At 43.1% G+C, this 25,508-nt stretch overlaps 1 protein-coding gene across 1 annotated transcript in view; it reads right to left on the bottom strand.

Moving 5' to 3' along the window:
* The window catches only part of tspan4a (tetraspanin 4a), a gene marked incomplete in the record, with an annotated part of 93,249 nt that overhangs the window by 18,830 nt on the left and 48,911 nt on the right, over positions 1–25,508 (bottom strand). The window contains 1 exon segment of the mRNA XM_053428657.1: positions 17,091–17,165. Within this exon segment, the coding sequence (XP_053284632.1) occupies positions 17,091–17,165 (75 nt within the window).

Raw genomic sequence — 25,508 nt, 5'->3', positions numbered from 1 at the left:
CGAGTTACAGAGCTGACTCTCCAGTTTCATCCCCACTGAGATCATCTGCAGTAAGTCTGATGGAGTTTCCTAACAACGACCCAAAGAACATCAGAGACGCAGCTTTTATAAATTACGCTCGATATCAGAAAAGCTAGTTCAGAAATTTACTTAAAAGAAAAAACATTTCTCTTTGCTTCAGCCTTTAACTAAAACTCACTCCTGCACTTTTTTATATATCTAGCTTGAATTACATCTAAATATGTTGATAGTCTCTATATCTGTATGTAAAACACTTTGAGCTGCATTTCTTGTTTGAAAGGTGCCATACATGTTAAGTTTATTATTTAGATGATCCTCTGACTTTACTCTGATGTCAACCTGGATTAAATTAAATTGTTTCACCAGAGCTGATTTTATATGATTTGAAGCATCTGCTCCACGTCAGCTGACTTCACACAATGAATAGTAATCGTAGATTTATAATTCAAACAGACGCCCCTTTCTCCCACAATCCATGATGGACGCAGATCTCCTGAAGTAAAACAGGCCCCAGACAGATGATTTAATCATAGTGCACTGTGGAGTCTACATGTGTATATAGTTCAGACTCTATTTAAAGATTTATCAAATGTCAATAACGTGCCTGCAGGCTTAAATATTTCCATGAAGCAGTTTTGCCATCCTAATGTCTGCAGGGTAAAAAGTGAAATAACCCCCCCCAGCAGAATAAAAATACACGTTCAGCTTATATCAGGTTTAACACTCGGAGATTTCACTGAAACAAAGAGGCTCATAATGTAGAAGACAAACAAATCAGCTGAGGAAATGAAGAAGAAGAATAACACACGCCGACACGAAGTGGAATCCATCTCCAGCAGGTTGCTTTTGACTTGTTCTCATAAATGTTTGTTTTATAAAAAAAATAAAAAGAAGAAGAAGACATTCAATGCAGCAGAACCTCTGTGGCAGCTTCATATTTTCACTCAGAGAAACAACACGGTGGAAATCTGCTCAATAAAAGTGCCAGGCACAGTTTGTGGGGGGTGCGGTGACTGTATATCAACTCATATCCTTGTGGTGACTTTTTCTTTCTCTTTTTCTCTCGCCCCCCCCCAAAAAGAATTACAATCTCCTGGTGAAAGAAAAAGAACGGGGGGGAAGCGTTCTGTCGCTTTCAGATGGACGGCGTACTTGACTCCCGATTGTTCCCAGTTGTGTTCCGCCTGCTTGTCGATTGTTTACGGTGCCTAACACACGATTATGAACCTCCGAGGTCGATATCTGCCCTGCGGCCTCAAGGAAACAAACTTTTTATTCTTGTAAAATGGCGTCGCACTGACTTCACATCTTTTATTCCGGGTCATTTGTCTTTCAGCCTTTTATTGAGGGCTGTTATTTTTTTTATTCCTCTGTCTCTTGTGTGTGGCCGTCGTAACTCGTGTTGTGTACCCGACCACCACCTGGCAACTCTGCTGCCATAAATGAAAACAGCGCGTGATCAATCATTCATAAAAAAAGAAAAAAAAACAGAAATGATGCCTCTGAATATAATCAAGCCACTGATTATGTTTCCTCCACAATACAACAGCGGAAACAGTTTATTACTACATGAATTAATTGCTAAAAGATGAGGTTGCAAGAAAAAGCAGCAGCAGAAAGGGACACTTCCCCATAACTCTGCAAGCCTCCGCAACATTTACATGAAAAGACAAATCACCCAGGATGTAATTTCTTGCGATAATAAAGATGAGCTGAGCTGCTTCATAACCAGGACCGGCCTGGCAGCAGGCAACGTGCAAGCCGGCTCCAAGCTGATGTAAGAATCCTGCAAGGAGGAGCCCCGGTGTCCCAGTTTGGGTGGACGAGGATAAAGCCCTGGGTCCTCTGAAGTCGTGCAGATGAGAAGGGGAGAACAGAAAAGGAAAAATACTTTTTTTATTTCAAATCTAAGTAGGTCATTAGCAATGCCTGACTCCTGTGGAAGAGTGCGGTGAGCAGCCGGCTCTGTACGACACAGCCGCTCTCTGAGCTCGGTATTGATGTTGTCCTCGGGACTTCAGTCGCCCTTTAACTACAACGGGCGAGTCGGAGATGGGCCATCAATTATTTATATGGCAGGGATACGAGGCGGGGGGGGGGGGGGGGAGGAGAAAGAAAGATGGAATGGGAAGGAGAGAGAGAGATGGAGGTGAGGAGGAGAGTGGGTGTGGGGAAAAACCTACAAGGGGGGGGGGGGGGGAGAGGGAGAGGGTGAGCCGTAAAGCGATGAAGGGCAGAATATGTAAAATCAAATTCACTGAGGGGCAGATTAAGTTATACGACTACTGGACTCCAGATAATAGTGACGGCACTGCAGTGTGGGTGGGTGTGTGTGGGGGGGGGGGGGGGGGGGGGAATGGAGCCTTCCATCTGTGACAGCTAACGAGAAAAGGGACGGTACGACTGAAAAGGAGAAGAGAAGAAAGGGATTTTAAAGGAGACGATGCAATGAGAGGGAAAAATGCCTCAATTAGCCCAACTCCCACCGAACAGAGGAGATCCATTACCTGTGTCAGAGCTGTGGGAGGAGGAGGAGGAGGAGGAGGAGTGAGTCAGTGATACAGTGATGGAGATGAAGGCACTCAGGAGGAGAGGAAACACGCCGAGTCATATTCCCACTGGATCTCCAGGGTCTATACATCAGTTCACTACAGGACGTCAAGCTGCATAAAACATGATCTCCTGTGATGACATTATCTGATTCTGAAAAAAGCATCATTGCTTCGTGGGTTCAATTGTTGGAGGAGTCGGTGATGTGAGAAACTTTACGTCACAATACGTGAGAGTTTTGTGTTTTTATGAACGACGAACACTTTACACGACAAATGGCAAATCTTGAAAACTAACTTTAAGGCTAACATTGTCAATGCCACAAAATAAACAAAAGGTTTAATCAGATTTTGCAAAATAGACGTTAAACCTGCTTTTTATTGAATTGCTTGTTCGTTACATTTGTTTTTGAAGAACCTTAAATCAAGGTTAAATCAACTGTTTGAGTTTAAAAATCCCGATTCAGTCACTTCTGATGCCGTCCAGTCGTCTGTGTTCAATCTGAATCTCCTGCAGCCGCCCTCGCCCGGTTGGCTCTTCCCGTCGAGAGGTCGACTCCCTGGCAGTTCTGTCATTTCATCCTTCCCTCTCAGGGAGCTCACGTCCCGCTCCCTGGACTGTGACCCCATGTGGTCACACAGAGAGAAGGCTTTTCAAGGGCATTCATTTTGACTGCAGACTTTTTATTCTCCTGTCTGACTTACTCGCACTTCCCCCCCCCGGCTCGGGATATGAGCGTAAATCTTCCCAAAGTGTTGCAGTGCATTCGGACAAGGAGTGATGGGGGGGGGGGGGGGCACTCTTCTGAAGAAGCCGAGTACGTGATCCTTTCTCTCTCTCTCAGGACAAATCGGCCACTACTTTTTTTTGTTTTTTTTTAAGCTGGACAACTCCTCTCTAAAGCAAGCAACTCCATAACTCCTTAGATTTGTAAAGTGGGAAGTGAAACCTGCCGATGCTCCTCACATAATGAATCGGGGGGGGAAGGAGTCACAACTCAAGGCCTCTGTCTCCAGGGGCCCCGCGATGACACACATAGTTAATTATTCAAATGTATGGCGTTCTCCTTTAAGTGGAGACTCTCAGCGCTCAGCCGCCAAATCAATTACAATCCCGGCTCCTTTTTGTTTCTCTGCTTCTAATCAGCTGCTGATTAACACTTGGCAAACCAGCAGACCCAATCAATGGCAGGAACAGAGGGGGAGTGGTGAACTGGCAGAATGGAGGTTAGAAGGGAGATACTTGAACAGCCCTAATCAAGGTAATAGTAAGCTGAAGGATTGTAGACAGCGTGTTGGACAATAGCACAAGGTCAAAGGTCATTATCTAAGAGGCTCTCTGCCGCTTCATTCCCTCGTTTATTAAAACCTGAAGTGCAGCAGAGGGACCTTGTGTTTCCGTGGCTTGGTCTAAGCGGTGATGCTCTAAAAAGAAAAAAAGACCTGAAGTGATTATTCAAACTGAAAATGTGTTTTCCTGCAGCCGGTGCCTTCATTCGGTTTCATCACGTGAGACTGTTTTGTTTTTAAATCATTATCTTCACCAAGTGAGATTTGAGGAAACTATACAAAAGATTTCCGCAAATCTCGGTGGAAGGATCGGAGAAGCGCCAGGAAAGAATCCGTTAAATTACAAATTTCACATTTACATTTGGGTTTTCACCGATTTCCGAGAGAATAATCCACAGTGGAGATTATGTTTTTCAAAGATCTTCATTGTTTTGTTTGTTTAGCTGTAAAACGTGATTGAATTTGACTGTCGGACCAAACTGAGTTTCATTCTGGTTCTTTTATCGCCTTCTATCTGTAGATGTGTGATTATAATGTGAAAGAGTGTCGGGGAGTTGACTCATGGACGATTGAAGATTGTTTACTGAACTCTATATGAAGTTAAATGATAAGTTATTTACTTTTGAATGCAGGCCAAAGTTTTTAATGAATGTAACAATCTTTAGTTTAAACATGAAAGTTACGAAGGATTCAGCAATTTGGAATTTAACCGTGAAAAAAAACAAAATTTCGATTCCACCCCTTTTCAAAAGTTGCAGCAGTTTCTCTCAGTTCTTTTTTCTCACTCCTCATCTGTCTTGACTGGGTTGTGACTGACAGATGGTGAATCCCATCATAATGACAAAAAAACAATGCTTTCTTGACTGAATTATTTATTGTGCTGAGAAAGAAGAAGAGGCAACCCACAGGCAGGGTTTAGGGGCTAAGGCTGCTGATATTCAATATTTTTATCATTATGCAAAAAAAAACACAAAAGAGGGAACAAAAACAAAAACAGAAATAAACAACATTCTTTCACTGGGTGGGATTCAATCCTTTTGAAACCTTTGGGCACTGAAGTTGAATTTGAGTTAATCCCATAAATGCACCATTTGGCTCCAGTAAATACTCACTTGTGCAAGAAAATGTGTATTAATATTTAGTTTAGTACAAAGAAATATTCAACTTTAATGAGCCATAAAAGGTTCATTAATTTATTCATCGTACTCTAAACAGTAAAATCTCAGAGTTCAGAATCTAATAATGGTCAGAATCTGCTTCATGTCACTCTAGGTTAAATCAGGGATTTGTGGAATCATAACTGAGGGCGTGACTCTGATGTTCTCAGCGAAGTTGAACGCTCCCCCCCCGACCTGCACAGCGGGATGTCTTATCTTATATTTCAGCACTGAAACTCCACAAGTTCTGCTCTAATGGGAAACTGTGCACAGAAGCCCTTTGTAGTTGGTGTTTGCTTGTCAGCCTCTTATTCACTGGGATGGAGTTTCCCATTTCCAGCATAATTAAAAGTATTCAAAGAGAATTGTATTGTTTGGCTTTTGGACTCAAGCAGGAGGGAATAAGCAGCTCAAATTTACCCTAACTAATTTCCATACGGTTAAATGGATTTAGACATATTCCTTTCATCACGGCACATGGCGGCCAGATTTAAAGTTTTTTCATTTTTTCATCCAAACCAAATGATCAAGTCATGTTTTGACGTTCATAATTCAAACTCTCAGACTGTGAATATTATCGTCATGGCTTTTAGATACATAAATACAAAATGTACACAATGGAAGGAGACGTATGTTTTTATAGCCTTAAAGAGACTGGAGTGTTTCAGACAGAGGCTGAAAAGAGGAGCTGCAGCAATGGACAGTTTGAGGAAAGTGATATTTTTCTGAAGTTATAACACAAATTCAAAGTATGAATATGAGCAGAATAAGTCTCATCACTCTTTCCCCCCCCCCATCTCTCCTCTCCTCCACACTTTTCTCTTTAATATAAAGTGCCCTGAGATAACTTATATTATGATTTGGCGCTATATAAATAAAATTGAATTAAATTCCTCTAATGTTCTTCTAAAAAGATTCTGACACACGTGATCTGTGATTTAAACATTTAAAATGACTTTGGTAAATAATCCCACTGCAATTTACAGCCTGTGATTGAATCTCTCCGTCTTACATAATGTTTCTATGTTTATTCACATGTGTTTAAAAGTGTTGTTGACAGTTTCCAGTCTGTTTGCACCTGCAGAGCCTCACCTCCTCTATTCCTTCATTATACTGGTAACTTTGCCTGATTGCAATTTAACTTACTTTATAATTACCATCTTTGCAATTCAATCCCTTGTCACATAAGTGTAATTCAGGGCTCCACAGCAAATGTCTTTTCTGTTTACTCATCATCTCTATTTGCCTCTCATATTACCATGGCCCTGATGTGGGTGTATTTTAGTGATGTAATTAACTGAGGGTGTTTATCTAATTGCATTTCTCCAGTCTACACGGAAATTAAAATGTGTCAGTCTTTAAATTTATGCAGACAGTACAGTGCTGCATTTTGATATCTTGACGAGCTCAAATGTTTTGACGGCTGACGCTGGAACAGTAATGATGTGTAAAAAGTGGAGTTATCACGCTTGAAATGGGATTTCACCGGAGTCTCATGAGTCGGTGATGCCTGTACTTCACTTCACCGCACGAGCAGGTTGCACTTCACCTGCACCTGAAGTCGTCTGTTCACAAGTGGATAGTTCTTTTTTTTAGTTTTGTCTTCTTACAAGTTTCCTCCAAAGAATTTCACGATATGCCACATTAAGTGGAACAGCAGAGGAGCGGGGTCGAGAGGCGATGACAGTGATGTGAGACTGAGACTGACAGCAGACACACGGCTCTCAGGATTTACTGAGAACCTTCAATCTAAAGGATTTTAGGTTCAACACGTGTAACAGGATGAGAGGAGGTGATTCATGCAGAAGGAAGAGGCCACTGGAGGGGGGGGGGGGGGGGGGGGTCTTCATCAATTTGTATTCAGTCAATTTCTATTCTAGCAATAGACAAAAATATGAATCTAAATTGATTGTTTATAACTGTCATGGTTTCTCTGCACACTTGTCAAAGCTCGTTCTATAGCAGCCTCCGAGTTACGGTGAAGTTAAAGTTACACGAGTGACCACACACATTGATTCCTCCTCTGGCTTCCAGCCATGTGACCTTGGACAGGGAGAAGGAGTTCATGAGATTTCTTGAGAAGGAGGAGATTTTATTTAAAAATACATCTCTTATAAATAATTACACTTTAAGTAATCATGCATGCACCCTTTCCACAGATGATTTATGTGTGGAGTTAGAGATTTTGTATGTATGAATTGATTATAATACACAAGTGCTGAGTGAAAATGGTTTAATTATGTGTAAAAGCTCTAAATCTTTTAGAAATGGTATCATTACAACAGAAGTCACGGCCTCTACATCTGTGTTGTAGATGCAGTAACGGCCCGTGACTCATCTTTAACTGCTCCGGTCCCCTCGGGGTTAGTGGATGAGATCCGTCCTGACCATAGCTCTTTGTGACTTCGCTTTTTACGGCGGCATTACCTCACCTTGACACGTCGCACCAGCACACAAGCAGATAGGAAATCACCTCTGTAGCTGCACCCCCCCCCCGACAGGCGCCCTTGTTCCCCTGCTGCATTGACCTAATGACTAACATCCTGTCGAGGTGAGGGCTCGGATGATCCTGGTACGATGAGCTGCATGGAGGTACATTATGAAACCAGTGTGGCCAGTATGTTCATTCAGTGTGAAGTACAATGGTGTAGCAAGTGATATAAATGTCCCTTTTAGTGCCAGAATTTATCACAGTGGCTGTAAAAAGCCTGTTCTCCAATAAAACTAAATTTAAATCTGCTGCATCCTGATTTTTATCTGGATCTGCACCAATATGCAGAAACTCGCAGATACAAATCCCCTAAATGAGCCTGATATTTGTTATGGTGAACTATGCAATTGTGAAAATGTCAAAAAGAATAAATGAAAAATCCTGGATCCACCCTTCATCCGCATTCCGTGACAAAGCTAATGAATTCTCTTTTGGCCCACGTCCCACCCTTCCACAAAGTTTTGCGGGAAATCTGACAACTCAAGCAAATGAAGGATGAACAGGAGTGAACACACCAGCTCCTTGGCAGAGGGGAGGATGTAAAACAATGTGTCACTACATTTTAAAAACCGCCAGGAGAAGAGTCCTTTCTTTTGGGAGACAGGTTGAAAACAACAGTGATTTCGTGTGTCTCGTCTTTTTTCTTTTCGTCAATTCAAAAATACTTCTTCATTTTCCAAAACTTTGATTGTATTTGGCTTGAAATCACAAAGATGCTTCAGAGAATGGCCGGAGCAATTTGGTTCTGTTCATGACTATAATTCAGTCTTCAAAGGAGGATATGCAATCATGCCAATATCCATCTTGTTTCCCAGACAGACTAATACAGGGTTTGAATACTTGATGAGTCAGAAAATATACACACGGGTCCGGACCTTTTGGATTTTTTCAGTTTAATCTGAAGCAAAATAACAGATGTGAAATTCAATCAGAATGTCTGGTCAACAAACCAATCATATCGATCATCTCGGGAAAGTCCAGGTCCAAGACCAACAACAGCAAGAAAAGATTCAAAGTTTACTTCCCTGAGCACTGTAAGAACTACATGAAAACGTTTGAGCGACAATCAAAGTTTTTTTGGTTTGTTTTCTTGACATTTCTTTAGAACGTTTAACAAATCAACACAATGAAAAACATGTTGTATAGACACCTGTTCCTTTTCTCTAAGTCAACTGAATAACAACCAGAAACCCCGTGTTCCCTTTTTTACGTAAAGGTCAAAGCTCTCAACTATGAACTCTCACTCACTGCCATTCTCTTCCTCTCCGCCTCTTTTAAATGTTAAGTCCACTTTTCTTGGAAGACAACTGTCCTGTGGAGCAGCTGAAGATGATCTGAGGACAGGAGTGTTTTCCCCTTTAATTCCACTCATCACTGTCACATTGGAACCTCTTGCTAAAGGCGACCTGTCTTTGGGATCTGTATTTGAACCCAGTGTTCCCAGCAGAGGCAGAAGTCTGCAGCGTATCACTGTCGGTGTCACAGACCGGTCACAGACACATCTGTTTGACTGACGGGTCTTCAGCTGCTCACACAGCATGCGACAGTGAATCTGTTTGAGTCTGAGTCGTATTCTTCTTCCACATCTGGTTTCATTCTGCAGCAGTTTGATACAAAGCAGGAGAACAGGTTTTACACACGGGTTGAAATGTGGCGACTCTTACGCGTTAAACCTTTTTACACCAGTGTACACATGCACACAGCTCTTCAATAATCTGGTGTGGGGATCATTTATACATCAGGCTCATATCAATACGGCTGCAGTACAGCTTTATATGCACCTCAGGGGCGACTTATCACGGTGCTTTATGGCGAGAATTGCCTGTCATTTCTATCACTTGTATTGATCTATGCCGTGTCAGCACTTTCGATTGGTTGCTCTCCCTCCGGCGCCTCGCTCCATTTTACTCCTCTGTGTGCTCAGAGCTTTTAAGATCCCTGCAGGCCGACTAAATGAGTCCGTCTGCCACCTCAAGTACCGTTATTACTTCAAATGTTTCTGCTATTAACAACATTAGGCCGCCGTTATCACCTCCTCAAGGTTGTTTTCAAACCCGGTCCTTTCTGTTTGTTGGTAGATCGACATGTGAAACACTACGTGGGTTAAGAGGGACGCCATTACATGTTTTCCTGGATCTGGACGATTAGGGATTTTTGTCTTTCCGTTGTGAGATGGAGCATTTAATGGCGTATTCACTCATTTCCCTAGAGATTTATGGAACGTAATTTAAAAAATCCTGTTCACAAGGGTCTTATATCTATAAGCATGAACAATTCAGTGCAGCTTGATTGAATCTCAGCAGACTGCAGGGCCTTGGTATGAGAACGAGGTCGTCCTGTAACCAGAAGGTCGGTGTTTCGATCCCCGACTCCTCCGGGCCACTCGCCCGAGTGTCCCCAGCCTCAGATTTGCCCTTGACCGCTGTGCTGACCGAGCATTAATGGTGTGATAGAGAAAAGGCGCTGCTGATACAATCACTGCATGAATGTGTGCATGGATGGAGGAATGTTACTTGTAGTGTAAAGTGCATTGAGTTGTTAAGACTAGAAAAAGTGCCATATAAATTAAATCCATTCTCCATTAGCTATGTACTAAGTACTATGCTAGGTTTCAATATTAGATTATAGAAGAATACACTATATTAATATTAAAGGTTAAAAAAAAAAATCACATTTTGAGTTTTTTGCATGAATTATTTTCATAATCAGTTTATTTCTTTAATAATCAAATGATTGAGCAGTCTGAAAAATATCAAAGAGAACAATACACATGATTGTTCCCTTTATAATTCCCAAGGTAAAATAATTAATCAGCCTTTTCTACGTAACGTCCAGAATCGAGAATCGAGATCTGGCACCGGTTACTTTTTATTTTTTTGTTGCCTTTTTGCTATAAACACAACTTCCATTATGAATTATTGACCAAAATCGATGCAGAATAATTTTCTCTTTAACCGCAGATCGATTGATGAGTTCATAATTTCAGTCTTCGATAAATGATCTGGTTCCTTTTTGCCTGAGGAGATAATAAAACCACGATGTACATCATAGGTCAACAGGGACCCTGCTACACGTTTCATCCGGGTCCAGACAGGATATTGATTTGGCCTCGACGCTGGCTGCACCACCACCGCTGCTGCATCAATATACACACTTTATGAATATGATTCATATTAATCCAACACACCCTTGTGAAGTGAGGCTGTGCATTTCAAAGAATTAGTGATTTTTGTCAGTAATTCTGCCTAATTACCCTCAGGACTGTGTGGGTGTGAACAGACAGACTTTTTTTAATTTGCTCACAGCCGCCGGGGAGAGAAGAGTCCCACCTTTAGAATATGCTGTAAAATATATCATTCTTTCCTGCTGTTTTCACGTGTTACAGCTGTATGGTCCTCTTGTCTTCAATCAGGTCCTCTTGGAATTTAGATGCTTTAAAGCTATAACAAATAGTCATACTCTAGTCTGTATTCTATTTAGCCCTATTTCTTGAAATTACTTGAATGCATGGCGGCTACATACTGGTTTCTCTACACTTGGTTCGTGCTATGTTTGAAATACAAGTCTGCAGGTGGATTAAGCATCACTGCACCACATCACTGGCATTTACGGATGTCTGCCCTGCCCAGTCTAACTTCCACTAAAACTTTCTTCTCTGGGATATTTGACGAATCGTTCATGTGGACTTTACTGCCAGAACATATCAGTTTAAAAAATAAAAAGTCCACAGGGGTGTGAAGGCCGAGCTTTTTTTTATAACTTGCACATTTTATCATTGTCATTAGAGTCGGTGACATCTCATAAGTCTTCACTTTACTCTGCCAAGAAAACCTGAGCAGAGGTCTGATTAGACAGGACACGTGGAAACACCTGTGTGTGTGTGTCTGTGTGTCTGTGTGTGTCTGTGTGTGTGTGTGTAGTCGACCAGCCCGTTGCAGAGTGGGGTTTCTGCTGCAGTGCAGAGTCTCTGTAGCTTTTCATAAGCTTGCTTGTCAACAGTGTGACGGTGTCACCTCAGGACAGCGTCGAGCTGCCACATTCATTCTGCGTGTCTGGTGTGTTTAGACCGATCGCTCTGCAGCTTTAATAAAATAAAAGAGAAGTTCATCTTGAATGAGAAACATTATTCATCCTGAATGAGTGTGTGAGTGCAACACGCAGAGAACTGAGGAGTGAGTGGAGGTAAACAGAGGAGCTGTGGATCCTGCAAAGCGTCAAGGCTGCAGACGGTTTGCATGGTGTCACACACTCAATGGGATGGATTCCTGGTATCTTTCTCCTTCTAAGTAAAGTTGAAGTGCTTCTGTGTGCTCTGTGTGCAAGGAGATCATGGCGACACTTCAACGAGGTAAGTATTTGTTATTTGGGCTTAAACTGCATGTTGTGAGATTGATGTCCTGACTTTGTTCAGTCGGTTGTGACCTTGGTCTTGGGCTATTTGCTTTAGGAATCATAAGTTTGTACAATGGTCGTTATTTAACATGCAGTTACATATAGATGGCTACTTAAAGGACCTTTAATGCCATTTCACTTCAGCCAGTTGCATCCAAAAGTGTCTGGAGCATTGGGTCCGGACATCTTCCAGAGTTTGAAGAACCATCGACCGGAGACAGCAACAGGAAAATGTCCAAAACTGTGAAACTAAAAGCTCTTGAATCTCTTTGACATCTTGTTTTGCATCTTCTTTGTGTTTGGCAACTGTTTTTTTAACCCTGAGATATTTATATATTCATTTTGCTGGTGGAAACATCATCCACACGCCCACGCTGTGATTTCTCTGGACAATCTGCTGCTGGTCTCTCACGTGGACATTGCTCTGTGGGGGACGGCAGATAAAAAAGTCTCTCCAGCAGCCGACTCAGACATTAAAGTTCTTAAACACAGCCTCTCCGTTAACGTGTCCCCAAACGCCTGAGAGCCGTTTTGTGTTGTTGTAGTAAGATATGTGTACTCTACATATTACGAGCGTGCTGGACTGAATCTACCTCCACCGAGGAGGTTAGGTTTGTAATTTTTTTTGTAATCGATTTTTCCCATTTGTCAGCAGGATTATGCAATAACTAGTGAATTAATGTCTGAGCTGAGAAAGAACTCATTACAGTTTGGCGGGGATCCAGACGCAGCAGCAGAGGCAGGAGGTTCTTTCACGTTTCATAACATTGCAGGAGTTTTTGGAACGGTATTTTTGTTAATTTCTCAAAGAATAACTCCTGGATCTTGATGAAAATCAGGAGGATTTAAGGGACCATTTGTGTGTAATGTGGTGCAGTACGGTTGAGTTTAAGGGGCCTGTTGGGCCTTGGCGGAGTAAACAGTCGCCTCTTCACTGATATGGATGCAGTTATTTTTTAGAGCTTCCTGATTGAATTATAACAACCTCTGGTGTCCAGTGGAGGATGATGTTAAGATGAGCTAATCCTTTATTATCCCACAAGGGGGAAATGTGCATGTTTTACATTTGAAATCTAAATATAGTTTTGTCATGAGGGTGCTGACTGAAGTACAACTATATATATATGTATACATGTATGTGTGTATGCAAATGAAGCAATCAAATCGTACAGTTAAACCATAATTGTGAATACAAAGACAAACATACATACTGCACGTGCAAGCGTGTAATAAGATACTTAACACACTTCACAGGGCTGAGAGGCTCATTAGACTTCAATTAATTCAAAAATAACACAAAGCCAGTGTGAAAACCTTTGAACTCATCAAAGGATCACATTTTCTCCGCAGCTTTGCTTCTACCAGAGCCACTAAAAATATTGATAATAGCACAAATGATGCTCGGGGGTGCAGGTCGATTTGTTTGCAGTCCTCTAGTCTTTAATCAAACTCCGGAGCGATTCTCCTTTGAGGTGATGATGAAGCCAAACAGACACAAACGCTGAGATGCTACATGCATCAGTTTTCAATATCACGTCCTCCGACCCGTGCCGATGGTTTCAGGTGAGTGGAAGACGTGTGAGCTGGTTTGAAGTCGCCTCCAGCAGCGGCGCCGAGCTTCTATCAAGTGTAAAGCAGCTGTAATGAAACGCACCGCGGAGCGTGACCGTCCCTTCAGCCCGGGACGGAGAGCATCAACATGCACCGCCGCAGCGCTCCGGTTAACTCATGGCGTCGGGAAGCTTTTGCAAATCGGGAGGATGGACGTCGGGTTGCACTCCAACTGCTGCGGAGGAGTTTCCATGGAAATGGAGGAGCTGAAAGCAGCAGGGTCTGATAAACAGAATGAAACTCTCACAATTACTAATAATGTCTTTTTCCCTTTTCTCAGTTAATTCTTTCATTACTTGGATGAGAGGTACATTTCTACCTGTGCTCTCTCTGCTCTCTTGTGTTCGGTTCACTGCAGCACGCGGCACTCTCCCAGTGCATTAGGAGAATTCAAAGCCCAGAGTGGGATCGAACCAATGTGCAGAAGCAGTTTCTATAAAGGTGTTTTTTTGCTGAAATAACAAATGATGGGAGACTGATCCTTGTTTTGTTTCGGTTAGCAGCTGTTATCCTGTGACAAGAATGACAGCAAATAATTTTTTGGACCCTTTCAAACAACTGAATTTAGATATGACATTTCTATTGAAATAAAAATAAATAAATAAAATAGCCTAATTTGCAAATTATGTGATTTAAAAAACCATCTTAGGTCATTGTGATCGTCACCTGCGTTGTCTCATCATAACAACCATGACGACAATGTTTTCCAATGCTCAACCCAGAAGTTTATCATTTGATGAGTTGCAGAATTGAGTTTCCACCAAAACACACGCTCGACTAATGTTTCATCCTGGTATTAGGTCCATGTCCCATCCAGTAACATGGTAAAGACAGGGTTCATGACCTATACTGCAGCCAGCCACCAGGGGGAAATCCAGATAATTTGGCTTCTCTTTCAGAGAGTATTAATGTTGTCCATCTTTATAAACAGTCAGTTGAGGGTGTACATTTGTATCCAATAAAAATAATAATCTATAACCTCTGATTTACTCCTTTGACTTTTTACATTTTGTGAGAATCTCCACGTTGAGTAAATGCTCTGGAGGTCTCCTTCACGATGCCGTGCAGGGAAACACTTTACACGGCAGAATATTACTGAGAATTGTTGAGTCTCCTGTGGTTTAAAAGAATATCAGTGGCAGTCTGGTAATGGCCACCCATCCTTTACTGCGAGTGATTTCCCACAGTGCACCAGCTCGGCTGAATATCCGGGCCTTCCTTCCCTAACTTTTCACTCTGTCCTGTCGGCTAATCGCCTCCTGGGTAGACCAACCTGAATTATTCAGAGGCTGAATAATGGGGCGCACCGAGCGTCGGGGAACACAGATACTGGGAGGAGGGTGACAGAAACAACACAACATTCATTTTGTGCCAGTGCCGCTTAGCTGGAAGCCAGGCAGAAGGGGCTCGTCTAATGAAAACGCAATGGAAGGATAACACATTTATGTAATCGTGCCAGAATTAGAGAAACCAAAGGAGCAGAGTACAGACACGTCAGAGGTCTGAGGTCGCAAACAGAAATTCCAACAGAAAGAAATGAAGCTAGTTGTTTACCCAACTGCAGGAGGGCATCAGGACTCACTCAGGCTCGGCCTTGGCCTAAGTCTTTGGGGATAATGTTTTCTGTCCCAGCTCATGAATAATAAATCGCGAGGGGCAGAGAAATTGCCAGTGATTTATGAGTGAGCTCTTCACTTTGAGTCCACTTCACCCGGTCACGGTTATATCGGGGGGGGGGGGTCTCCAGAGGCTGGACAATATACTCTGTGTATACGCTAAATTAAATGACAGCATCTGCACGTCGTTTGTCAAATGACTCTTTCATCTAATTAGAGGACATTCGATACCTGTGACTGGAGGAAGCCACGGTGGTCAGTTGTCGAGTTTGCTTTTAATTGAAGCAGTGTGTTTACTGGACTCAATGATGTCAGTAATTTCTCATGCAAATATAGAGGTGTGAGTTTTGCGATTTAATTTGTCAAAGAGAATCTAAAGCTTAATCTACAATTAAAACTTGAATTGGCACTTAGTGGAGTGCATACGTCCGCAAAGGCGCAACAGTCCCTTAAATTCAATCAAGCTAAACCAAATGTCACACATTCATGGATATTAGTCTTTTAAAAATGCCGAATTATTATCAATATCCATTATTCCCCGGAGAAATTGTTGAAAAACGTCCAATCTTGTTATGTTAAAGAAAGTCAAAAACAAGGAAATCCCTGTTCCGGATCCGCACCAAAATAGAAACGGTTCTTCCCCGACTCCAACAACATCCTTCCACCACATTTCTGTGGAAATCCGTTGAGTTGTTATTGTGGAATCTTGCTCACAAACAAACAAACCAACCAACCAACCAACCAACCAAACAGACAGACAGACAGACAGGGAGACAGACAGACTGGGAGAAGAAGAAGAAGAAGAAGAAGACAACCTCTTCGGTGGAGAAATCCAATCGAAAGCCGTCATCTGTTCAGAGCTGTTTGTTTGTTATGTTGCCTGTGATGTAATTTAACTGGTAATATGATTTTTAAAAACACAATGTGTGCAGCAGACTTCTCATGTTGCCAAAAAAAACGTTCAGGCTCTTTTGTTTTCAGGAATAAAAATAAAACTCAAAGCGATGATGTGAACAGTGACTCGGCCGCTGCTCTGACTCTGGCAAGAGCCGCTCTACATTATACATAATCTCCCTCCAGGCGTTCTTTAGAAAGCACATGGACCATATTTTAAAACTTTTGAGTCATTCTTAGCCTCAACTCAGACTTATTTGGGGAATTACATTCCCCTCCTGCAGAGCTAAGTCCAGCTAATACCCATTGTCACATGATATTTGTTCAAGGGCCGAACAGAAGACGTATTATTATTTGTGCCTTTTATATACGATTATTATTCAGGGTTTAACACTTGCGATGTCGTGCAACATTAATATCTTGTGTTTGTTGTTAGATTTTTCTCCTTTTTAAACAACAAATCCAGACTTTAATCCCTGAATTAACATTAAGATGGATGGAATTTGGCATGGCCTTTCAATGCAATATTAAAACCCTTAGCTGAGAATGTGAAGGGATTACACATTCATATTAAGAGAGGGGAGAGCTCATCATGCTTCTCCTCTCCTCTCCTCTCCTCTCCTCTCCTCTCCTCCTCTCTCCTCCTCTCCTCTCCTGCCTGACTTGTTTATTTACAGGGGAAATCGCCCACAAATAGACGAGCGGAGGTAGATTGAGATTTATTAACAAGGAAAAGGGAAATGGTGGCCGTGTCTCTATTTTTCTCGGGTGCAGCCTGCAGACATCAAACAGCATGAAAATAACAAACCAGATTCTTGTGCAGTTTCATCAAACCATTATTTATGCAGGGTGTCAGCTGACACATGCTTTTTTCTTAACCGGCGTATTACACTGCTTGAATGAACTTCAAAACCATCTCCCCGCTGATGGTTTACATCTGCCACCTTCAACATCAGCAATCTGCCTGGCATATGAAAGGCTTAGATTGGACCCGTTTTCCCACAACCAGTTATTATCTTGTTCAGGTAGAAGAAAATCACAGGATATAACAAGATGAGAGCAATCTTACCTGGTCTTGGTAGATGAAGAAGAGCATGATGGACAGAATCTCCAGGAAGAAGATGAGCAGGAGGAGGATGAAGAACTGCGGGGGACACAGAGAGGGCAGCACATCGTCAGCACAGTCATTTATGGAAGTGGAGGAAAACACCACCGGGGGGATAATAGGGCTCTGTTTGTGAAATTTAAATGACGCGTAAGTTCAAGGGGAAGTGTGTGTGTGTGTCTGTGTGTGTGTGTGTGTGTGTGTGTGTGTGTGTGTGTGTATGTGGGAGTGAAAGGCAAACTTGAAAAAGAAAGAAAGAAAGAAAGAAATGGCCAAAGACAGTCAAGGAGAGAGAGCTGGTGACGTGAGACCGATGGAAGAGCTGTAGATCCTTCAACCTCGATATTTCTGGCTGACAGGTCGAGGGGGCGCGGGGGGGGGGGGGGGGGGGGGGGGATCACAGACTGCAAAATATGATATACACCACACTTTTCCTCTATGTGAAGTTCTTATAGGAAACATATTTTATTTCTCGCCATATTTCTCATGTGATGCAGGAGATCTGCTGCCAACCAAACTTCATCTAAATACGTAGATCTTGTTAATTTCAATAAACAACATACGTTTGCCTAACTTGAAATGCTGATTTGAATAAACGTCGTTCACTCATCTCATTGAAGGAAGCTTTGAAAGAAGCATATTAAAGGACTTCCCATAATGCATTGCTTGAGGTGTTTGACCTTCATCTTGCCAAACCCTGGAGGTCATGTTATTTACGACCTCGGAGCCCGGCGGCTATCAGCTGATGACGAACAGCCAATATGTGGGAGCTTCTGAAGTAGACAGTGGATTTCTGGGCTGAGACTCCATCCTGTATTTGCTGTATGCTGTTTATAATCAGACGAGTTCACATGAGTCACAAACAACACACCAGTATCCGTCCTGGGAGAGGGATTCCTAACGTATGATTGTTAAGAGCAGGGGATGTTGCACCTTGTTTAAAACCTGTGAGGCAAATGGTGATTTGTGAATATGGGCAAAACAAATAAAATGAGATTTAAGTCCAGCTGAGAGTGAGAGCATTTGTTTTGTCAGGTTTGAGTTTGACTGAGTCTCACTGCGAGTTCAAACTCTCCAGAGAATCTTTTTACTCTTTTGTACTTTGAGGAAAAATTCAGATGATGTAAATTTGCTGAGCCTTTAACACATGCTCAGGTGTGTCTGGGTTTCTTTTCATGAGGATGAAAACCATGCGATGAAGGTCACTATTGGATTCAGTCCCTTTGAATTCAGCAGACTCTCTGTGAACACAGCCTCGCCTGATGTCTTTAAACTTTCGTCGGGTATGAAATGGCCTCAGCGGCTGTGTGTTCTTCATCCTTTATAGTGAGGAGAAGAAGAAGAAGAGGAAGGAAGGTGCTTTGGCTCAGCTCTCTATTTCCACCATTACTGTTAAATGCAGCAGTAGAGGCAGAGGGATGTGATGCGTTTGCATATTAATGCGCAAAACCTGAGCTGTGAATATACAGTATCTGTGGTGAACATCAGGATGTCAACATGTTTACATGCTGACATATACATTCAGCTCAGAGTGTTGCTGAACGCAGCCTCTCTGAGCTGCTAGCCATGATGTTTTTTAACAAACATCATGGCTACACGTCCTCCGTGAGTCCCAGGCGCTCGCTTGAGAGTGGATGAGAGCGTTGATGGTTCACAGGTCTGTCATGGAGCCGTCATCGGGCCGTCAGTTGCCCGCGAGGTCTCCTGGCAGAACCTGCATGAATGAATCACTAAGCCTGGAAAGCATGAAAGCCTCGGCGGCAACACTGCGAGGTGAAAAGCAGACGAGGTAACAAACCGATGGCAGCGCTGGGCCTGGGCTTTCCAGGAGGCGCCCTCAAACAAGCGACTGGAATCAATTCCTATTGTTCTGTCAGGCCTCATTGATTCCACGTCACGCCCTGGGTCGTGTAAAATTCCAGTTAGCTCCAGTTTGGCGGCAATCCTCGCTTGTTTGCATGTTAATTTAAGCTGTTGAATCTTTGAAAAGTCCAACGTATAATGTCGAAAATAAAATGCAGCCAAGAAAAATATGTAATGCAGCTGCTTACTGCAGATCTACAACCCAAAGGAAGTATATAAACATGAAGGAGCGAGAACAACAGACGGAGGCAGATCCGCGGAAAATGTCAAAAAGTGAAGTTTGAATCTTTTGTGCTATTTCTCGACTCCGTATTGATCCTCAGCAGAAACATCTCGACACAGTTTTAAGAGAGTTACGGGTCAACTGTGCAGCTCCACTGCTAGAAACTCATATTCAGTGTGTGGCACAGTGTTGCTGCCTCTGGCCCTCGATCCCTGCTATTGGATTGTTGGTTTTTTTACCCACTTAAGAGTTCCGCTAATCGATTGTCGGCCACTGGAAGCAGACAGATCATGAATCCATGTGACAGACAAGCTGCCCTGACGAATGGTCACTTAGCTCAGGTCCTATGGAAATGTGCCGGTGAACTATACTGCTAATTGTTTACGCATCCAGCTGAGGGGCTTAATAATCGAACGGCGCTGTCCTTGAGTTCACGCACCATCTTTCAGCCGCGCACAAAGGTTGGCAGGTTTCTGTGACCGATCAGCAGTCACCAGTATCAGTAGTGTCGACCTCATCAGGGAGGAGCTGTCAGCAGAGACAGGTAATTCATCTTCTGCTAAGTTGATTGCAAAAATAAACACAATTTAAAGGTTATCTTCTGCAAATAATCATTTCTGATCAATTTAACAGAATTTAACTGGCTCTCGAGGAAGATGATGTGTTTTCCACCTGGGTTAGAATATTTCCAAGGGACGCAACTCAAGAACTATTTGATTCACTGAATAAAAATAAAGTTGTTGACATGCAGCAACCAGGAGAATCTCACCAGAATCCTTTATTTGGTGCCACCTTTACAGGAATCACAAGAATTAAATTGATTTTTCTATATTTCTACACCAGTTCTGTTTTTAGTTTGTTGCAGGGCAGGTTACAAACAGTGGCTTCCTCAGAATGTGTTACTGCTGAAGATGAGTCGTCCCTCAAGTTGTTTTCAGACATGAACTTGCGGAAAATGTCAGAAAAAATTGGGTCAGGATATTTTCCAGAGTTTGCATTTGACTAATAGTGAACACAGCACTCACAGCAACTGGAAAATGACAGTTTCAGCAACGTTCAGGTGAGGGCTGGCCTCTGGCTGGAGCAAGCAGCAGGAAGGACTGGACGTATATAATTTCAATCAGCAGCGGAGTCATAATGTTTATTTTTGCTTGGATAACACCCCCCCCACTTGCTCGCTGTGAGTTTTTGCAGACATTTCCTGACTGTATTCTCACTCGGGCTTACTCAGAACTTTTTACGAGGGCTCTGGCAGGAGGAGTAATGGAAAATGTCTCGGAGCAGCTGATGAGGACATTTGCGTTTCTCACAAACGGCTCCACCGGGAAATTTCAGGACAATGTGCGGACTTCAGTGTCCCCGTCTGATAGGTAGCTTTATAGTCATCTGATCTTAAGTTGCTATAAAAGTAAAAATATTCTTTATTTGTTGCTCTGCTTCTTATGGATATTTTCGTTTATCAACTTAAAATTTAAAACTTTTTTTCAATGTAAGACAAAGCGATGAATTAAACATTGATGCCGGAGCAACGAGAGCTGAGGGACGTTGTAAAAACTCGGAGTGATAATCTAGTGTTGAGAAAACAAACCGACCAACACCCCCCTCCCCCGCGGCTCTTGTCACTGCTTCTCCATTAATCTGCTCTTAATAAGAAATCCAGCGGCTCTTTGTTGGACCACAGGCAGAATCCAGACTCAACAGGACCATCGGAAGGCAGACGGCTGCATTTGGCTCCTATAATACTCTGCAGGAAAAAAACATTTGAATTAGCTGCAGGGATTTCACACGGCTGCACGGAGTGGATCACAATTATCAAATGGGTTGCAGCCGGCAATTAAGTGCAAATGATAAAAGTCCATTTGTGAACTAGAAAAAGACTTATAATAAAAATAAAGCTAAATTAAAGCACGTCCCAGCTTCCTCATGTTTATAACTGTCATAAAACAAAGGGTTTTTTAAACGTGCTAATGAAGACATAAGATAAAAAAACAATATATTTTGTCTAAATTACTTTGAAAGGCCGCTGCATAGGAAAACTATAATGGAAATGGTGTTTATGTTACAGAGCAGGCGTCTGCTGCTTTTATGTGATCACAGTAGCTTGTGCTTGGAGTTAGTTCTGTGCAAATGGACGTGGACACTGCATATACAGAATCTGGGCTAAAATCTCAAATTGAAGTATGGCTTGTTTTGTTGTGCACCAGCACTGTCACTGTGATAAATTATTATAAACAAAGACTCAGATCTAGTTACGGAGGGACCGAAGCAGCCTCAATATGTTTTTCTTGAATTGTCATTATTCAATCTGAAATACTGTACGCTATTCTGTTCGCCGCGGCGGCTTCCAGCAGCATAACTACGGGAGAGATTTATAGGGAGATCGGAATAAGAGGAAGCAAAACGGGGCCATAAACAGTGTTTTATGGAGCAGCTCACTAAACTGTTGTCAAGAAGCCTCTTCCTGTTTCCGGAGATTCTGCTGATTTTCAAACTTTTGACTTTGCACTGTCACTGGTGGAGGAACTTAGATTTGTTGGGTCAAAGTCCCGATACCAAAAGATACAAATATTCTATCATAGATACAATTCATGAGTTCAGACCCCGTCTTAAATAACTGTTCAGATATTATCAGCAAAAACAACGTACAGGTCTCCAATGTGGGATATTAATAGACCATATATATAACTGAAAAAAGTTAGTTAAATTGTTCTCGACCCAGTTGTCAGGTCTCTCCATAGGTTCATGAGATAAATATGGAGAATTATGAGCTGAAGACTGGGAAGAGAAAGAAAGAAACAGAAAGTTCTGTGATAGAAATGTATGATAATTATTTGGATTTTGCTCTAATCTCTGACCTTTTTGCATAATTCATCCTCTTTTCAGACTTGGTTATTTAACTGAAACTCTCTGAGATTCATAGTGAACAGAGTTTAACAAAACCAAGCACTGCAAACAGACACTAGTTTATGCAACGGGTCACGAGCCGAAAATGCTCAGAATCACTGCTTAAATCTTTAGAAATATCAACATATTTATGCAAATCTTCTGAATCTGAATAGCAGCGAGTGGGTGAAAAAAGTGAATAGTAAAACATATCCATTTGAAATACATTATAACATGATATTCTCCAGTAAAGTAGAAGATCCTTGGGTTTAATGGAAAAAAGATTGAGATGAAACACTGACATATCATCACCTTTTCACCAACTTCTTAAGTCTATATGATAAACTTGTTAGATAACAGCTGCTTATGTATATGTCCATCACTTACAGATAATTATTATTCTTTGGGATTCTTGTTTCTGGCCACAAAACTGAATACAACTCTAATATTGACTTTTAGCTCTGCTTTGGTCTCCACCCTCTCTTGTGGGGAATATTTCTCTTCAGCTTTATGCTCTTTTATTTTTACCAGACAGTTGTTAGTTTGTTGTCTTTTGCTGTTCGGTGCTCGACGAGTAATTCAAATTGGTTTTTTTTAGCCTTTTCCTCGACTGTTGCAGGCACAAACATTGTCATAATAATGTCAAAATAATTCCCATTTCCCATTATTCTCCCACTGTGTGACAACATGTAGTTTGTATCTGTAATTTATAGCCACTTTAAGTTAAGTATAGACATTTGTGTACTAGATAAACCATCACACTTGCCAGTGTTATGTGTTTTGAAGGAAGGCTGCTTGTACAGATAATGCATCACTGGCAGAGCAACGGCAAGAAAACATTCATTTTTGACCTGAAGACCTTTTATTGATTTTATCACCAGGTAACACGGAGCATTTCTAAACTGAGGGAGCCTGTCTAGTATTTTATCTTTCCTTCCTCTGCTCTCCCCGTGCAAGCGTTGATAGATAAAGATAGTACTGACACGTGTAATGGTGCAGATAACCATGTCAGTCTAACTGCAACAGATATAAAACTCAGCAGAACGGTCCTTTAGGACGTCTCCATTCCGCTCGCAGTGGACGTGTCTCCTGCAGCTTTTTGTTCCATGAGAGTTAATGAACATCTAACTGATTCCTTCAGGGACGGACAGAAACCTGCAGGACACCGACGCTCGAGGACCAGAATAGAAAACCCTCAGGATTGAGCTGCTCTGTTCTCATCTTCGTTGCTGCAGCTTGTTTTACTGCGGTAGTTCATGGCATAGAAAGCGTTGCAGCAATTAATCTCCAGAGAGCTGGAATTTACGTTTGTAATATTTACATTTAAGGAGACTTTAAATAATCCAGAGAACCGCAGTCTAAGTGCAGATTGCATGCATGATGAAAATGCGTATAACAAAATCAGGAGGCCTCCGTGTATTTATGTTCTGACTTGATGTCCCTGCTTAGTAAAAAGATTGATGTTTAGCAGGGTGTCAGGTTAGGAGCTGTAATCAAAGTCCAGGGCCGGGGATTGATTCTTTTGTGTTCCCCCCCCCCCCCCCCCCCATTCTGTGATTTCTACACAGGGTGAAATCCACGGTGTCTCTTTGTGTGTGGACAGAGCCGTGCGGCCGGTGAACCATTCATGTCAGACACACGCTCCATCAGCGCCCTCAGAATCGATGGCTTCCCTGAGCGTATAGACGGAGGGAAGCCTTTGAGGTGATGGCCTCTGTCTTTTCATGTGGAGGGGCTAATCATTTTACAGGCTCTATAAATCAGAGCCACGTCCAAGCTGCACGTTGTAAACAATCCTCTTCCACCTCCACCGCACGGATCTCACCAGTCGGACTAATTTGTGGGCAGATCGGGTCGCTGATCCTCCCCCGCTCCTCCCCCGCTCCTCCTCCACGCCCTTTGACTTTGTGCTGGTATCGATCATCCGAGCTCACTGGTGTGAACATGACTTTAATTACCCATTACCCTGATGCAAATTACATTTGTGGAGAAATGCTGTGTCCCTACACAGCTCCTAATTTCCTACAGAAAAGGACGGGGGATTGGACTTTGTTGCAAAAATGTGGTTTAGAGTCTGACTGGTGCTGCATCACAATGATGAAGAAGAGATCGTCTTCTGTAGCGTAACGGAAACATTTGGTTTTTAATTCATGAAGTATTTAGAAAGTAAAATCCCAAAGTGAAGGTTCCTACAGGGTAACACAAATTCCAGAAACCTCTCTGGTACTTAAAAAAGGCATCAGAGGAGTTTAAAACAACTTGTCGCAGACGACTTGTGTTGTCTCCCCCGTGTTGTCTCCTCCGTGTTGTCTCCTCCGTGTTGTCTCCCCTGTGTTGTCTCCTCCGTGTTGTTTCCCCCGTGTTGTCTCCCCCGTGTTGTCTCCTCCGTGTTGTCTCCTCCGCGTTGTTTCCCCCGTGTTGTCTCCCCCGTGTTGTCTCCCCCGTGTTGTCTCCCCCGTGTTGTCTCCTCCGTGTTGTCTCCCCCGTGTTGTCTCCCCCGTGTTGTCTCCTCCGTGTTGTCTCCTCCGTGTTGTCTCCTCCGTGTTGTCTCCCCCGTGTTGTCTCCTCCGTGTTGTCTCCCCCGTGTTGTCTCCTCCGTGTTGTCTCCTCCGTGTTGTCTCCTCCGTGTTGTCTCCCCCGTGTTGTCTCCTCCGTGTTGTCTCCCCCGTGTTGTCTTCCCCGTGTTGTCTCCTCCGTGTTGTCTCCCCCGTGTTGTCTCCCCCGCGTTGTCTCCTCCGAGTTGTCTCCTCCGCGTTGTTTCCCCCGCGTTGTCTCCCCCGTGTTGTCTCCCCCGTGTTGTCTCCTCCGTGTTGTCTCCCCCGTGTTGTCTCCTCCGTGTTGTCTCCTCCGCGTTGTCTCCTCCGCGTGGTCTCCTCCGCGTTGTCTCCTCCGCGTTGTTTCCCCCGCGTTGTCTCCCCTGTGTTGTCTCCTCCGTGTTGTCTCCCCCGTGTTGTCTTCCCCGTGTTGTCTCCTCCGTGTTGTCTCCCCCGTGTTGTCTCCCCCGTGTTGTCTCCTCCGTGTTGTCTCCCCCGTGTTGTCTCCCCCGTGTTGTCTCCTCCGTGTTGTCTCCTCCGTGTTGTCTCCTCCGTGTTGTCTCCCCCGTGTTGTCTCCCCCGTGTTGTCTCCTCCGTGTTGTCTCCTCCGTGTTGTCTCCCCCGTGTTGTCTCCTCAGTGTTGTCTCCTCCGTGTTGTCTCCTCCGTGTTGTCTCCCCCGTGTTGTCTCCTCCGTGTTGTCTCCCCCGTGTTGTCTCCCCCGTGTTGTCTCCTCCGTGTTGTCTCCCCCGTGTTGTCTCCTCCGTGTTGTCTCCTCCGTGTTGTCTCCTCCGTGTTGTCTCCCCCGTGTTGTCTCCTCCGTGTTGTCTCCTCCGTGTTGTCTCCTACGTGTTGTCTCCTCCGTGTTGTCTCCTCCGTGT

This window comes from Pleuronectes platessa, chromosome 1 (genome assembly GCF_947347685.1).
Source record: "Pleuronectes platessa chromosome 1, fPlePla1.1, whole genome shotgun sequence".
NCBI lineage: Eukaryota > Metazoa > Chordata > Actinopteri > Pleuronectiformes > Pleuronectidae > Pleuronectes > Pleuronectes platessa.
This window is presented reverse-complemented; position numbering and strand designations above follow the sequence as displayed.